Source organism: Lepisosteus oculatus, chromosome 9 (genome assembly GCF_040954835.1).
Source record: "Lepisosteus oculatus isolate fLepOcu1 chromosome 9, fLepOcu1.hap2, whole genome shotgun sequence".
Lineage (NCBI taxonomy): Eukaryota > Metazoa > Chordata > Actinopteri > Semionotiformes > Lepisosteidae > Lepisosteus > Lepisosteus oculatus.
In genome coordinates this window covers 4306642-4319523 of record NC_090704.1, presented here as the reverse complement: position 1 = coordinate 4319523, position 12882 = coordinate 4306642, and the positions used below count along the sequence as shown (strand labels likewise).

At 42.3% G+C, this 12882-nt stretch overlaps 2 protein-coding genes across 4 annotated transcripts; one reads left to right on the top strand and one right to left on the bottom strand.

Annotated features, from left to right (window-relative positions):
• Nucleotides 1-10: 10 nt before the first annotated feature.
• Nucleotides 11-4217, bottom strand: cryz (crystallin, zeta (quinone reductase)). 3 transcript variants are annotated; one of them, XM_015355413.2, is made up of 9 exons: nucleotides 4114-4217; nucleotides 3434-3548; nucleotides 2541-2693; nucleotides 1798-1961; nucleotides 1367-1418; nucleotides 962-1111; nucleotides 673-774; nucleotides 486-581; nucleotides 11-371 (listed from the first exon to the last, which is right to left on the bottom strand). In XM_015355413.2, the coding sequence occupies exons 2-9, from the start codon at nucleotides 3539-3541 to the stop codon at nucleotides 165-167; spliced, it is 1032 nt and encodes a 343-aa protein (XP_015210899.1). In that variant the 5' UTR covers nucleotides 3542-3548; nucleotides 4114-4217; the 3' UTR covers nucleotides 11-164. The 3 variants fall into 3 exon arrangements, with proteins under 3 accessions (XP_015210899.1, XP_006634743.1, XP_015210900.1); XM_006634680.3 differs by having other exon boundaries at nucleotides 11-326; nucleotides 4114-4215; XM_015355414.2 differs by having other exon boundaries at nucleotides 4101-4208.
• Nucleotides 4218-4297: 80 nt separating this feature from the next.
• On the top strand, nucleotides 4298-10898 carry tyw3 (tRNA-yW synthesizing protein 3 homolog (S. cerevisiae)). The gene is made up of 6 exons (XM_006634758.3): nucleotides 4298-4565; nucleotides 4803-4883; nucleotides 5254-5352; nucleotides 6430-6501; nucleotides 6886-7019; nucleotides 7310-10898. The coding sequence occupies exons 1-6, from the start codon at nucleotides 4392-4394 to the stop codon at nucleotides 7512-7514; spliced, it is 765 nt and encodes a 254-aa protein (XP_006634821.2). The 5' UTR covers nucleotides 4298-4391; the 3' UTR covers nucleotides 7515-10898.
• Nucleotides 10899-12882: the final 1984 nt, after the last annotated feature.

The following is a 12882-nucleotide window of genomic DNA, read 5'->3' as shown; positions in this document are numbered from 1 at the left end:
AGAATAAGGCTTTATTTTAATGTCCTCTTTATTGCAAGCTCTGCAAATCCCTTGATGGTGAAAGTCAATGAAGTCCAATTCAACACAGAGGCCGGAGATGGTCCAATTAACGAGCCCGGGACGTCCAGCACCGGCGTGTGGTGTCCGCATCCCTGAGAGACGGCTCACACGATCAGGACCACCTTCCCCGTCGCTCCTGTGCTGTTGATGATGTCCTCGTGGGCTTGAGAGGCCTTCTCCAGAGCGTACTCCGGACCGGTCACCGGCTTCAACCACCCTGCTTCCAACCCGGCCAAGAGGGCGGAAGCGCTTTCGGTCTTCTCCTCCTGCGCACAAGCACAGACATCAGCTGCAGTCGAGGGTTCGAGGATCTGGACAAAGCATGATTATTCATCAGCACTTAACCTTACAGGACTGCACTGGAGGTGGTGCTTCTCCTGAGCTGTAATATCACACTGCTGGATATAATAACAATCATGCCTTACCCTTGTTGCACTGAACAAGCTCACACCAATGATGCTGGATTCTTTGGTCATTGTGTCCCGTGGGTTTATTTCAACAGATCCTCTGCAGCCCACAATCTGAAAGACACAGTGCCATTAAGACACAGCAGGGGGCACAATGCAGGGCCTTCCGGTGCTTCTGTTTCGTTCTGCAAAGGTCAGTACTCACCGCCACTCTCCCTCCAGGGCACAGCAGCTGCAGGTCTTTGCTCAGATTCACATTGGACAGCATTTCGATGACCACGTCCACCCCCCGTCCACCGGTGGCACCCTGGACAACAGAGGCGACTTGACAGTTCACACACGCGGGCAGACTGACCAGGTGCCACCCGGATTTGCCAATCAGCCGTTAACAAAATTACACACAGCTCGGGAAAGAGGGTCAGACAGCAGCGGGCTACGGTTAGGAATCCTGGAGCACCAAGGCGTCGGAGCTGGATGGGGAGTCAGGCGGCTACCTTGATCTTGTCGAGGTAGTCCTTTTCTCTGTGGTTGAAGACATGATGGGCTCCGCACCTCAAGACCAGAGCCTGACCCTCTGGAGTCCCTGCGGTACCCAGCACCTTCATCCCAAAGGCTCGAGCGATCTGGCAGGCTGCCACACCAACCTGGACCACAGGGCCACAACCCAGGGAAAGGTTCACTTCAGAGGTGAAAGCAGGAGTGAAACTACTGACGCTGTGACACGGGACATAAGTAAATGAGCAAACTGCAGATAACGGCATCAAAGTTTCACCTCGTTCAGAATAGTTAACACGGTAAACCAAGAGGCAGGGGGCTTTCACCAGTGTAAATACAGTATGTGGCCCGAGGCACGGTACTGTTGTTTCAGTTCTGCCCCTCTGCCACACTTGTTGGCTTACCCCTCCACTTGCTCCATGAACGAGAACACTCTCTCCAGCTCTGGCATGGGCCCTGTAAAGTACACAAAAAACACACACAACTTATTCCATCCCTCCATCATCAGGAAGCTGCATTTTCCCAGTTCCCAAACTCCACGCTGAAGGTACCCCAGCCTGCAATTGAGGCTAAGTCCCTTTTTATTCCCAATCACATCAACTTATACCACCAATTAAGAAAACGAATCTGTCTTTATAATATAACCAAGAGAATAAAAGTGTTCCTGGAGCCGTTGTGGTTCTGAAGAGGCCTAAGCTGCCTGACCCACAGCAGCGATAATTCGTCCTTCGAGCAGGAGCATTCCCCCTGCATCGCCGGACCCTTCCAGAACAGGGCCCTGCACGCTTCCCGCCACGGCGTGCTGCGTCTGCCCCGGCCCGCTGCCACCTCTCACTTGCGAAAGAGCGCTCGGTACGCCGTGAAGTAGGGAATTCCGACGGCAGCTCCTTGTTTGTAGTCCAGATTCTCCGGCAGCCGGTGAACGGAGTCCTCCAGCGCCACTGTGTACTCGGCGTAGCCGCCAGAATCCGTGCCAGTGGTGAAGACGCGGTCCCCAGCCTGCGGGGGATCAAGACGAATGATCCCGTGAACGCCATGAATGTACCAGCCACATATGGCAATAAAGTTCAAGTTCAAGTTCAACACATGCAGAGCAAATCTGTCTTCCCGGGAACGGTTCGCAGGCAAACTTTAGAAAAACAAAACAAAAAGAGAAGTATTTTCGATATTGCAGGGGGTCTTTCTCGACCAGATTTCCCAGAGCCCAAAGCAGTCATATACCATGACAAAGGCGTGTTAATTGCTGAAACAGTGGTTAAATAAATTAAAAGTAAATGGAGTCATGACTGTGCAAAAAAATTCAATATAATTCCATGGGTCAACATCACACTACCCTTGGCGGTGCGTTCTCCTAATTATTTTGAAACCCAATTAGCCGGACATTTGAGCTCTCTGAAGTATAGAATGACCTTACTCAACGCATTGTGTTCAGTAGGTTACCCACACTCAAAGAGTGTTATGTTTCAATTTCAGAAAGTACCCCATAAATATCTTTTGGCCTCCAACAAAAGCCATTCTTCTCCAACAACAGATACTAATCCTACCCCACACCGTGCCCGTTAAATACTTTCGGTCCACCTTGAAAGATGTCACGCCGTCTCCGACAGCTTCCACGATTCCAGACACATCCGTGCCCGGAGTGTAAGGAAGGCTTGGTTTTCTAGTGTAGGCCCCGGACCGGATGTATGTTTCCACTGGGTTCACCCCACAAGCACGCACCCGGATTAACACCTGCGGGAATGGAAAAGAACGGAGTTCTCTGTTTATTCTGGAACTCTACAATTAATCTTTATTGTGCCATCTCCCGGCATGTCATTGTACACCCTTAGGCCCTTATGTCATGTCAGTGGGACAGTGCACATCTTCACCTGCTTTTCTGCTGTGGCCTGTACATATCTGCAACCTGGTGCTGCAACAACCATGCAGACCTCTCTCTGAGTGAGTGAATAACTCTAACGCCTACAGAGCTGTTACCTACATTCCAGCTGAGCTCTAAACGGCATCATTTAATTAAGTTGCTATAGAAGAATATTAGCATAATTTCTAGATCTCTGCTTTTTGGCCATGTAAGGCTTTTCAGGGTCTGGGACACAAACCTCTAATGCACGGAAAAATACAGTAATGGAGACTGAAGAGTTTTATTAGTTGTAGTATTCTCATTCTTTTGTAGTTATGATCATCTAAATTGGGGGTTCCTAGGTTCAGTCCCAGTCCTGGGGATCCCCTCAGCCGTCATTTTCCAACCTACTGAGCTCTCGCATTAACACCGTTAAAAATAACACACATTTTTTTTTTACTTTTGCCCTCATAGTTCTTTAGGGTAACACTCACTTTAGAAGACGTTTTAATATTTGATATCTACAGCAAGTATCCTACACATCAGCATAACGCATTTGCCTGTGTCTTACTCCACGCAGCCAAAACAACCTGTTGAACCCGACAGGTTGAAAATGCAGAATCCCTCGTGTTACCTGTTTGTGTCCTGGGACTGGCACGGGAATGTCGGTATATAATTTCAGGACCGAGGGTCCTCCAAATTCGGATACTCTGATGGCTCGCATGATCTTTGATGTCGCCATTTCATCGCTAGGCACAAAACAAATACAAAAAAAAAATGAATCTGAGTGCGCTCGTGTTTGATGACCGACAATTTAAGTTTCAACTCGAGCTGCCAGGAATCTCGCAAACTATATCAAAAGGTATGCGACATTCCTGACATCGGTGGGCTCCTCGTGTTGTGCTTGAAAAACGAGAGCGATCCCAGCGTTTTATGTTGGGGCTGTCAGGACAGCCATTATCCCCATGGAAAATAACTCCTGCAACAGCTCATTCCCAACTAGTTTGCAACATCGGTGTCGCAGCTGCGCAATTACTGCAAAACGAAAAGACTGTGAGCACTTTTTAATATTGCATACAGACAGTACGTCTATGAAACAAAATCAAAACGGGTAACATGGTGAAAAACTGCAAAACAAGCGAAAAAAATTGTTGACATGTCCGTTCCACGCCACTAAACCACCTTTGGCAGTGGGGGCGAATTAAATCTATAAACAGCCGGCGACTTGGCTATTGCATTTTTTCAGCGAAGACGTTGCTTAAAATGCCTTGGAAATTTAAAATCTGTTTTTGTTTCGATACCTCAGTAACTCACCAGAGCACTTTAGTTTCTATACAGTATTTCTATCTCTGCTGTGACCCGCAGATGGTGCAAGAAGCTTCCTTTATGTACACAGTACATATTACACATAAGGATTAACCATTAAACAATCTGGGTGATGTATAACGTCCCGGTTTGGACCTGTCGGGCCACCGTAGAAACGTGCTGGCGTGATTCTCTCACAACATGGCGCCCCCCATGAAGCCGTCCAGCCCAGCAAACTTTCTGTGCGTAATGTTTAACATCTCATAGAGCATCCCCTTATAGGCAGGATGGATACCGAAAAGACATTCTCGCAATGGAAAAAACAGTGTCTGAGCAAGGTGGACTACAGTAAGAAGGGGAGTGTCGACGAGGGCATCGCTCATGTTGTGGGGTTTTTAAACGAATACCCGGATTATTTCACCACCAGCTCCTGTTCCGGGAGACTCATTCTGATCGACGGGGTGAGATTTTATTATTCGGGGGGCAGTCCCACTTCCTAAAACGGTCGTCTGTACGATGGTCAGGGCTTTCATTTTGCTGTTCGTTCGCTATAATAAGACCCGTTTGTCAGAACGCCTGTTTCGCGTTTCGGGTTTCAAACGGGTTTTCAGAAATGTTTCTCTACGCGCAAGTCCATTCATGCACCAAACACCCGTGATGTTGCAATGACTTTAAGCAGCTGTCTGTCGCTCCCCCAGGTCTCCGACAGTCCCGAAGTGCAGAAAAGAAACTGTTCCTGGCTCTTTGCCACCCATCAGAAATGTCGGAAGGAAGATTTGGTATGTCTCCAGCGTTCCTGGTGATTATTGTATAACCTTATTGCACCGGTGTCGTTCCTGCCTTCGGCTATAACGATAAGAACGGGTCTCCCGGGGGTATTGAATGCGTTTGCAGGGCATTCCACTCGTCTGAAATATTTTACCTTTCACTACGTGAATGAAAGTTCAAGTTATCTTTACACAAGACAGGGGAACCCGAGAGAAAGCGTGCATCTTTCTTTTTTGTTACATATTAATCCTAACAATCACGCAGTCCAGCTGAAGAGGGGAAAGGTTTCCAAATCACACACACACACCTCCAGTGAGGGGGGAGTGAATTTGCATACGACGCCGACACCTGTGCAGTAACGTGTCGTGCTGTGTTGCACAGGTGTCGGGGCTGGAGAAGGCTGGTGCCGATGCCGTGTTCAAATTTGAGCCGTTCGTGCTTCATGTACAGTGCAGGCGGTTGGGAGACGCTCAGCTCCTGGTAAGTCCGTGACGATTTAAAAAAAGGAGTATTCCTTGTATGACAAACGCTGCTCAACCCTGGTCCAGGGGAGCCGTAGGACCATATTCCTATAACGTTTTAACACAGTGCCAACACCTTGCTTTTTTCTAATGAGAACACCTACTATTAGCATGATGATTGTTACTTGAACATAAGAAAGGGTACAAAGGAGAAGAGGCCATTCAACCCATTTGGGAGGTAGTAGTTGATCCCAAGATCTCATCCAGCCATCTCTTCTAAATAAACCAGGGTATCGGCTTCAACGACACAGCTGGGGAGCTTGTGAACATCTTAACTCCTTCGGGATGCTCGTTAAAGAGTTACTGGACAGACATTTATTTGTTTTGGTTCTGTAATATTAGCAGATTCTGTAAAAAAAATCAGTTGCTTTGGGAGGATATCAGTGTAACTTCCAGATCTCTGCTCTTTGGCCATGTAAGGCTTTTCAGGATCTGGGACACAAACCTCTAATGCACAGAAAAATACAGTAATGGAGACTGAAGAGTTTTATTAGTTGTAACATTCTCATTCTTCTGTGGTTATGTTATCCTAAATTGAGGGTTTCCCGCAGATGTCATTTTGCATCCTGCTGAGCTCTCACTTTTATAATTGAGCCCTTAATTTTAGCTACATTTCAGTTAGCAGTTCTTAAAACAATTTGGAGGGTCAGCTGTTACATATTGTGTTTTGTAAAGTCAACTTAACATTTCAAGACTTTTGTGGGAAAAAGAACTTTTCAGTCAACTAACTTGTTAGTTCAATTAACAGAAGACCTGAGCTAGAAAAGGAGTTGTGTAGGTAAACAGTCTAAATTATCTTTAGTTATTTTATCTTCTTATTGAAGTGTTATTTTGTCATTGTTTCACATGCTTTTGCCTTGTATGTTTTTCCCCTGTACTCTCCACTTTTTGATCATTTAAAATGTAAACTTGCCTCTTTATTTTCTGTACATTTGCTGTACTGTTCATTGACAAGTCATTTTAGTTTTTATTATAAAAGCTGCTAAATAGTTTATTGTCCGGGAGATTGTTAATTATTCTTTCTCTTTCTGCACAGCACTCAGTAGCAGTTAACTCAGGTTTCAGGAACTCGGGCATTACTGTTGGCAAGAGAGGAAAAATAATTATGGTAATGGCATTTTGTTTTTTAATGTCTGGCTGCCATGCAATGGATGACATGAACCTTATGCCTTTACCCAAGACTGTACTGATTTGCAAGACTGTGTGATTTTTGTATAGCTTTTGAAAGTTACACATGTACAAAGTAAAATGTTCCTGAGATGCAGTGCCATTGTTAATAATGTTAAAGAAGTGTGAAAGTCCTCTAAGTTAAAGCTTTCTGGTTATAAGCTTATAGGTTCCTGAGGTTTGTTTTGCATATTAATGAGAAAGAACAAGCCAAGCTCCCTGAAAGTATTAACCTGTGACTCTAATTTGTTGTGAAATATTTCAAGTGTGAAGTAGGACGTTTTCTTTTGTACTTCTCTCTAAAATCTCTTCCTGTGACATATAGGCTGTTCGCAGCACACATGGCCTCGAAGTCCCCCTGAGTCGTAAGGGACAGACCCTAGTGAAGGAAGAGTACCTTGACTTCTTGGTTGAGTTGGCCAATCAGAAAATGGAGGAAAACCAGAGAAGAATTGAAAGGTTGGTCACCTGTAGTTCAGCATCACTTTGCTTCTTATAATGCTGTAACTGGGTTTCAGATGAATAGGAGTTCTGGGGTATTTACTTAAGTTAGTCCTTCCATGTATAGTAAAAGTGTAATAATTATGTATCTGTGTGGAGTTTGTATGTTCTCCCCATGTTCAAGTGGGTTTTCTCTGGGTCCCCTGGTTTTCCCAGTGCGACTTAAAACCCTGCCAGTCTTGCAGGTCAGAAAGGGAGTTTTGTCAGCCTCTGTAAGTAAACACACAGTGCCCTTGTTTTATCCGCAGGTTTTACAGCTCCCTGCAGTCTGCTGTGAGAGCAGACAGTTCTGCTGACCGGAGCACAGGTCTCACTCAGGACAAATCTGTGAGCACCAGAAAAAAGAAGTCGGCACAGGAATGTTCAAGAGAAGCCACTGCCCAGGATCTGGAGGATGTGATCCTGCTTAATGGGGACAATGGGCTGGAGGATGGACTACATTTGTTCATGTAGACATTTTGTTTTTGGCCTGTCATTTGGTCTCTGCTAAGAAAATGCTCAAACTGATTCACAAGAAGCATTGAGCCTTGTCTTTTGGGGAGTTTTGGGTCAAAAGGCTTAAATCCTGTTGAATGCAGGGTGGACTTTGACCTCCTTCTTAGGTCAATTATTTGGACAGTCGGGGAGAAAATATTAGGTAGGGCTCTCATGCAAAGGACATTTCATTTGCTGGAAGTTATTTACCATTGCTAAACAAACGCTGAAACAGAACCCTTTGATTTTAATAGCCTTAATTTATTGCTGTATTGGACCTGTAAGAAATAAAATTATTTTCCCCTGATTGCAACAAATAAGAGACAGAAATTATTCCTGTTTTCAGTGAGTTTTGCCTTAAGAAATCAGTTTTTTTTATCCGGTGAAGCATTGCTGTGGTGTTTGCGTTTTCTTATGGATTTCTGGGTGTGTCATTTTCCAACCCAAGTACTCAATGCCCAGGTTAGATGGTGTCTTTAAATTGCTTACCTCTATGTGTGTAGACCAGTAGGGGGTGCTCACCCTGCGGTCTGTGTGGGTCCTAATGCCCCTTTATAGTGATGTGGACACTAGACTGCAGTAAAAGGCACCGTCCTTTGGATGAGATGTAAAACTGAGGTCCTGACTCTCAGTGGTCGTTAAAAAATCCCAGGGCATTTCTCGAAGAGAGCAGGGGTGTTACCAAAGAGTACCAAAGTACAAAGTAGGGGTGGCCAAATTTCCCCATGGCCTTTACCAGACATGGCCTCCTAATAATCCCTCTCTTTGAACAGGCTTCATCAGTCTGTTCTCCTCCCCACTGAGAGCTGGTGTGTGGGGAGCATACTGGCGCATCATCCAGGTGGGGCTGCACATAGGTGGTGGTGGAGGGGAGTCCCCATGACCTGTAAAGCACTTTGAGTGGAGTGTCCAGAAAGGCGCTATATAAGTGTAAGGAATTATTATAGAAATGTGCTGAGTGTATTCCATGTTCTCTCTTGATTATAAACTGATTTCTGTATTCATACAGCTGCAGATCTGTTTCATCTCAGGTTTTGACTCTTAGAACCTCTGGGTACTAAATTGCTTTTTTCTTTGCCAGCAAAGATGATGTATGGGCCTTCATTATGGTTCAAATGGACTGAAAGTCAGTGTTATCCATCTTTGACAAACCTCTTTGTGTTGAGCTGCAAACCAAATGCTACAAAGAAAAAGCATGCGGTTTCAGGCACATTTGCTTCAAAATCAAAATCTGATGAGTTCAGTATGGCTCATTAGGGGCATAAGTGTGATTCATGAATTAGTTTACCGCGCTTTCGTAATTTCGGATGTGATGTTTTACATTTTTGTCAATTAATACAGATTCCAAACCTTACATCATGCACTGCACTCTCAGTCTATCATGTATCGCCAGTGCCGATTTTCCCACACAATTTCACAGTTGATGGTCCATTAAAATTCAGCAGTGCACATTTTCTTCATTAGGCATTAGTGTAAATATTGTATTTGTGATCTTAATCCTGTTAAACATTTGTGATCGTGGGTGTAGAACAGTAATATGATTGGGTTTAGTGCTTCTGGGTACCCCAGGGTGTTAACAGGAAGACATTTTTCCCATCTAAATTGAAGTGTTTAAATCAACTGCCATTTTTTGCCAACATTTGTTTTCTTTAAAATAATTTTAAAGAAAACTGCGTAATGCTTTAAAGGACCAGTAGGTGGAGTAGCTATTCTTCCAAAGGACTTGCATGTCTACTATTGAGTCATGATAAATCCTTTTATTTGGAATTATTTTTGCAAAAAAAAATTTTTTTGCAGGGACTTGATTTTAAAGTATATGTTGATTTTTTTTCGATTGCGTTTTATCGTTAACTGTGGCCAACTCCATCACGTTTTTTATAAGTTAAGTTTTAGTGTTTTAATAAATCTTTTTTCATTTACTACACACCTCAAAATATTTTGACTGAGGAACAGACCTGTTGCTAGCTTTCCTAGGAAAGATGAATTTACTTTCCTTTTTCCATTATTTCAAGGATATTTTAACCTAAAATAATTAAAGAATAAAAAACAACAGCTAGTCGGATGGCTCATGTCTTAGGTGAGTGATAAATATGTGAATGTTAAAGCTTTTTCCTGTAAGCATGCAAAACAGTTTTTTGCAACCATTTGCTTTTTGAAATGTTAGATTTTTCTCATCAATTTCAATAGCTGCTAAATTAGAGTACAATCTCTCCCTTGCCACTTGACTGTGCATACAGGATTGTACAGCAGTATTTTCTATGCTTGCTCTGTTTTTTTCTTTGTTATAATTTGTACTTATCCTGGACTTTGCTGAACTCGTTTTTTTTGTAGTAAAATTAATCCTGTTCTTAATCTTGAAATAAGATCTGAGCAGTCTCTGAGAACGCAGCTAGTATTTTTTTTTAATCGACTGAATAGTATTTGAAAAGATCAATGTGTTGTAACTGCTCATATGCAAGGCTTTGTCTGTCAAGAGCCTTTTCAGTGTTGCGTTGGAACTATATACAGAACTGAAAAAGAGGTGGCACTGTACATTGGGTTTTTCATTTTTTATTTATATATAGTACCTTGAGAAATGACAGCTTTATGGTCTAAATCCTTATTGATTTATTGACTTACAAGCTAAATGAATAATCCTTCTTTACACAGAGATATGCACTATCATGTGTGGCAAAGAATGCATTTTCTTTTAAATATTCATGGATTTAAAAGACTGCAGAGAGGACTCTGCAAGATATTATGACTGAAGGATTTTATATAGGTGTTTTAAGTGGAAGGAGAGCAGCAGGAGTCACCTTTTCATTAATGTGTTAAAATAGCTCCAGGCATTTAAAGTGGTGTAATTTACAGTAGTTTGAGAGAAATTAATTTGTGGCATCTATTGTAAAGATCCAACGAACATGTCAGCAGTTACTAAATGAAGAGCGTTAGATGAGTAGGTGGTAGTGATTTGTGTCTGTTAACATTTTTACATCAAAAGTTAGGCGGGAGAAAAGAAAATGATGTTTTTGAAGACGATACAAATTAAAATTGGAAAGTGTAAGTTAAAATGTGAGAATGCAAAAAGCATGAACATTAAAATATTTTGTGGATTCTCTTCCCTCTTTGTCTGTTTAGTCCCGAGAGTCGCATGAATATTTTTTATTTTCGCCGCATGAGATTATCATTCAAGTGTTTATCTGCAGGAATGTCTAATCACTATCATATTCAAGTTAAATGTTTATTTTTCCACAGACAAGATACAGACAGACATGACATTAAAAACCGTTTCCCTTTTCCTGTATACAGTGGTTGAGTATTAATTGTAGAATGTGTAGAACACAGCTAATAAAAATCTTGAAATAAGAATTAAGTTTAAAGAAATCGACATTTTGGTTATGAATTCTTTTCACAATTATTGCTTGACTCAGAACTGGAAGGGGGGGTGGGAGGCAGTGTGTGGTGAAGGAGGAGAACAGCTCCAGCAATCAGCAGTAAGTGGAAGGATTTTCTAGTAAGAAGTGCTTGTGTGATTGTCAAGTGACCCATTATTGCCTTGATTAAGCTCTTTTCTGCTAGCTCTGATTTCGCATTGAGGGATGTACATACTCGCTGCTTGTCCCCAGGCAATCAAAGCGTTCTTCCTCTATCATTTTAACCCAAGTGATTTTTTAAATTTTTCTTAGGCTCCACTGAAGCAGGTCACCTTTTAACCTATGGCGTTTACTCTCAATGAGTAGTCTTTGGCAGTGGTAATTTACCGAAAGGAAAAGAAAAAAAGGTCACATAAACTCATTGTATAAATTGCAACCCACAGAATTAGGCTTCATTTCAATAAAACAAATGAGTAGTTTCACTATAAAGCATCAAAGGTTTGATGCACTGTGAAATTAACAAATTTAGCTCATAATATTCAGCAGTGACAATATAATGTTGATATATTATGTACCATAAGGATGCTATAACTGCAATTATAAAGCAATGCAGCAAACCTCAGTTACACATAACAAGGAAAATCTTACATTTCTGATTTTACATATCCTTGAGTTTATGATGGAACAGCAGAAAAGGTGTTCAAATTAATTTGAGTTCAGATACTAAAATACTAGGTGGTTGAGATAACTTGAGATAACTTTGAGATGGATATAATGCATAATGTTTTTGAAATGCATCATTGACAATCCTACAACAAATACACACAGTACCAGCACAGGAGGCCGAAAGCAAACAAACTCAAATAATATGAAAAAAAGAAACTTTGTAAAAAGATCCTTAACGCTGGTGCAAAAACTAATACTTAACCCTCCCACCCACAGCTTCTTCAGTCAGGGCTCAAAAACAATTATTCTTTCTGTACTCAGAGGTATGTGTAAAAAATAACTTTGTTGATGTTGCTACTGCTGTCCTGTGTTTATTGTTTTGGTGTTTCCTTGAAACTAAACTGAAAAAGGTGACTGCAGGGACAGAAAATATTTGCTGGTTAATTTGTCACCCTTGTTTCCGGCAAGTGTAAAAGACTCTGGTCCTTAGTGGTACTGGTCCAATTGCAGAGTCGTCTTTGAGCTGCTCTCAGGTCTGTGCTTCTGTGCTGTGCCCACTGGTCGGTTCTGCCAAAGGATGTTTTCTCGTTCCAGAACTGCAAGTCATTCAACGTTGTTTGCGCGTCACTTGAGCTCAGTGTTTTGACTTGACCTCTATGCATTTCCTCGGCTTTGTCTGCTGCTATCTTTTCTGCTTCTCCTTGCATTCAGATGAATATCTTCAGGGTCTCAGCCAACAGATCTGAAAATAACAACAGCATCAAGATGGAGATTGACTTTGCTGTTCGGAGTGGAAATGAAATTAGCAGGGCATCAGTGGGAAGTGCTGTTCTTCTGTGATTCCTTAGTCACCCTTGGTGAAGTGAAGTTGAATGTGCAGTTATTTCTCACATGGGCAAGTGAAATCCTTGTCAAGCCTGGTCAGACTGTGGTAAAGCACAGTTAGGCATGATAAAGAACTCCATGGAAAAGTGAGATTTACCATTAGGAAATTGCTATAAAAATTGCCAATCAGCAATCCAAAGTCATGTGTTTTAGAGATTTTAGGAGCATCAAAAGACAGATTTTATCTGAACCACTAATATGATTAATACTATATATACAGTATGTGCAGCCTGTTGTAGGGCAGGCATACCTGAGCAGGCAGGTAATTGAAGTGACCAACCCCCAGACCCCCAATCTGTCTAATCTGTGTGATTCCCAAAGTATTTCTCATTAAAATATCTTCTTTTTTTTTCTCCAAATTGTCACACACATTTGGCAAACACTGAAACATGAATTTCCATGTCACTGTAGTGGGGTTTAAAAAAAGTGGTTTTTGTTTATTT